This window comes from Otolemur garnettii, unplaced genomic scaffold (genome assembly GCF_000181295.1).
Source record: "Otolemur garnettii isolate 467f Iridium unplaced genomic scaffold, OtoGar3 scaffold00114, whole genome shotgun sequence".
Taxonomy (NCBI): Eukaryota; Metazoa; Chordata; class Mammalia; order Primates; family Galagidae; genus Otolemur; species Otolemur garnettii.
This window is the reverse complement of record NW_003852509.1, coordinates 6847087-6848622: the sequence shown is the minus strand read 5'-3', so window position 1 is coordinate 6848622 and position 1536 is coordinate 6847087. Positions and strand designations below refer to the sequence as shown.

At 46.4% G+C, this 1536-nt stretch overlaps 1 protein-coding gene across 1 annotated transcript in view; it reads left to right on the top strand.

The window, feature by feature from the left end:
* Positions 1 to 1536, top strand: part of TEP1 (telomerase associated protein 1) — a 47694-nt gene that overhangs the window by 8102 nt on the left and 38056 nt on the right. Inside the window, exons 6-7 of the mRNA XM_023517581.1 lie at positions 425 to 586; positions 888 to 959. Of these exons, the coding sequence (XP_023373349.1) occupies positions 425 to 586; positions 888 to 959 (234 nt within the window). The remainder of the gene's footprint in view (positions 1 to 424; positions 587 to 887; positions 960 to 1536) is intronic.

The following is a 1536-nucleotide window of genomic DNA, read 5'->3' as shown; positions in this document are numbered from 1 at the left end:
TTTTTTTTTTTTTTTTGTAGTTTTTGTCTGGGGCTGGGTTTGAACCCACCACCTCTGGCATATGGGGCCGGCACCCTAATCCTTTGCGCCACCAAAGTTTTTCTATTTTTAGTAGAAATAGGGTCTTGCTATTGTTCAGGCTGGTCTTGAACTCCTGAGCTCAAGCAGTCCACCCACTTGGGCCTCCTAGCGTGCTAGGATTATTTGTGAGCCACTGTGCCTGGCCTGGACCTCATGTTTCTAATGAAGAAATTGAGAATCAGAGAAGTCTGCTGACTTGACTAGTACCACATAACTTGTAGTATTAGAGCTGGGGCTAGGAACTTGCTCCCTATTCTTTGATCTCTTATAGCTTCATGAAGTTGTTTTGTTCTGGAGGATTTGCTCAGGTCTTGTTTCTGAATACCTTCTTTCTCTCTGACAGAGCCTGGCTGAAAGAGATGAGAACAAGCTGGTGCCCCTGCCTGCCTGCCTCCGTGCTGCCATGACTGACAAATTTGCCCAGTTTGATGAGTATCAGCTGGCTAAGTACAACCCTCGGAAGCACCGGGCCAAGAGACGGCCCTGTCCACCGCCCCGCCCTCCAGTAAGTCCCTGCTTCAGCCCTCTTCATTCATAGCCCAGGCCCCTTTTCTCTGGGAAGGGAAGGACAAAAGGACATGCTGACCCTGGGACAGAGGGGTGTTGGTGTGTGTGTGTGTGTGTGGGGGGGTGGTGGTGGTGCCCTCTACCAAGGAAAAAAGGAGTGAGAGAAATGCAGAGGAGCAGCATAGAGCTTCAGGACAGAGAGAGCGGGGTCTCCTAGCTGGCTTCCTTTTTGGTAGAGAGGGTCTTCCCCAAAACAATTTCCATTTCCCTTTTCAAAACTATTTCTCCTGTCTCTGCAGAAGATGGGATATCCATTTTCTGAGAGATGTTTTCCAGGTCACCTTTGGTTTCTTAAAGAAGAACAGATAAAGGTGAGTCCTTTTTTCTGGGATTCTATATATGCATGTACAATCTTTTTTGGACTAATATTTAGAAACAAAATTCCATTAGATTTAGAAATAGTGAGTGTGGTAGGCACATGCCAATTTCCTGCCTGGGGCTTCTCAGCCATGATAGTGGGAGCAGGTCCTGGGAGTGCTGGGAAAGCTTGTGTTTTATCCCCCATCAGTCTCCTTTACTGAGAAGCAACATGTCCAGTTGAATAAGAGAGTTAAAAACATTATGAAATGTCTGCCTTTCACAGGAAGTTTTATTTTTATTTATTTTTATTTTATTTTTTGAGACAGAGTCTTACTCTGTCGCCCTCAATACAGTGCCATGGCGTCATAGCTCACAGCAACCTCAAACTCTTGGGCTTAAGTGATTCTCTTGCCTCAGCTTCCCAGGCAGCTGGGACTACAGGCACCTCCCACAGTGCCTACTTTTTGGTTGTAGTTGTCATTGTTGTTTGGCAGGCCTGGGCTGGTTTGAACCTACCAGCTTTGGTGTTTGTGGCTGGCACCCTAGTGGCTGAGCTATAGGCATTGAGCCTATTTTTTTTTTTTTTTG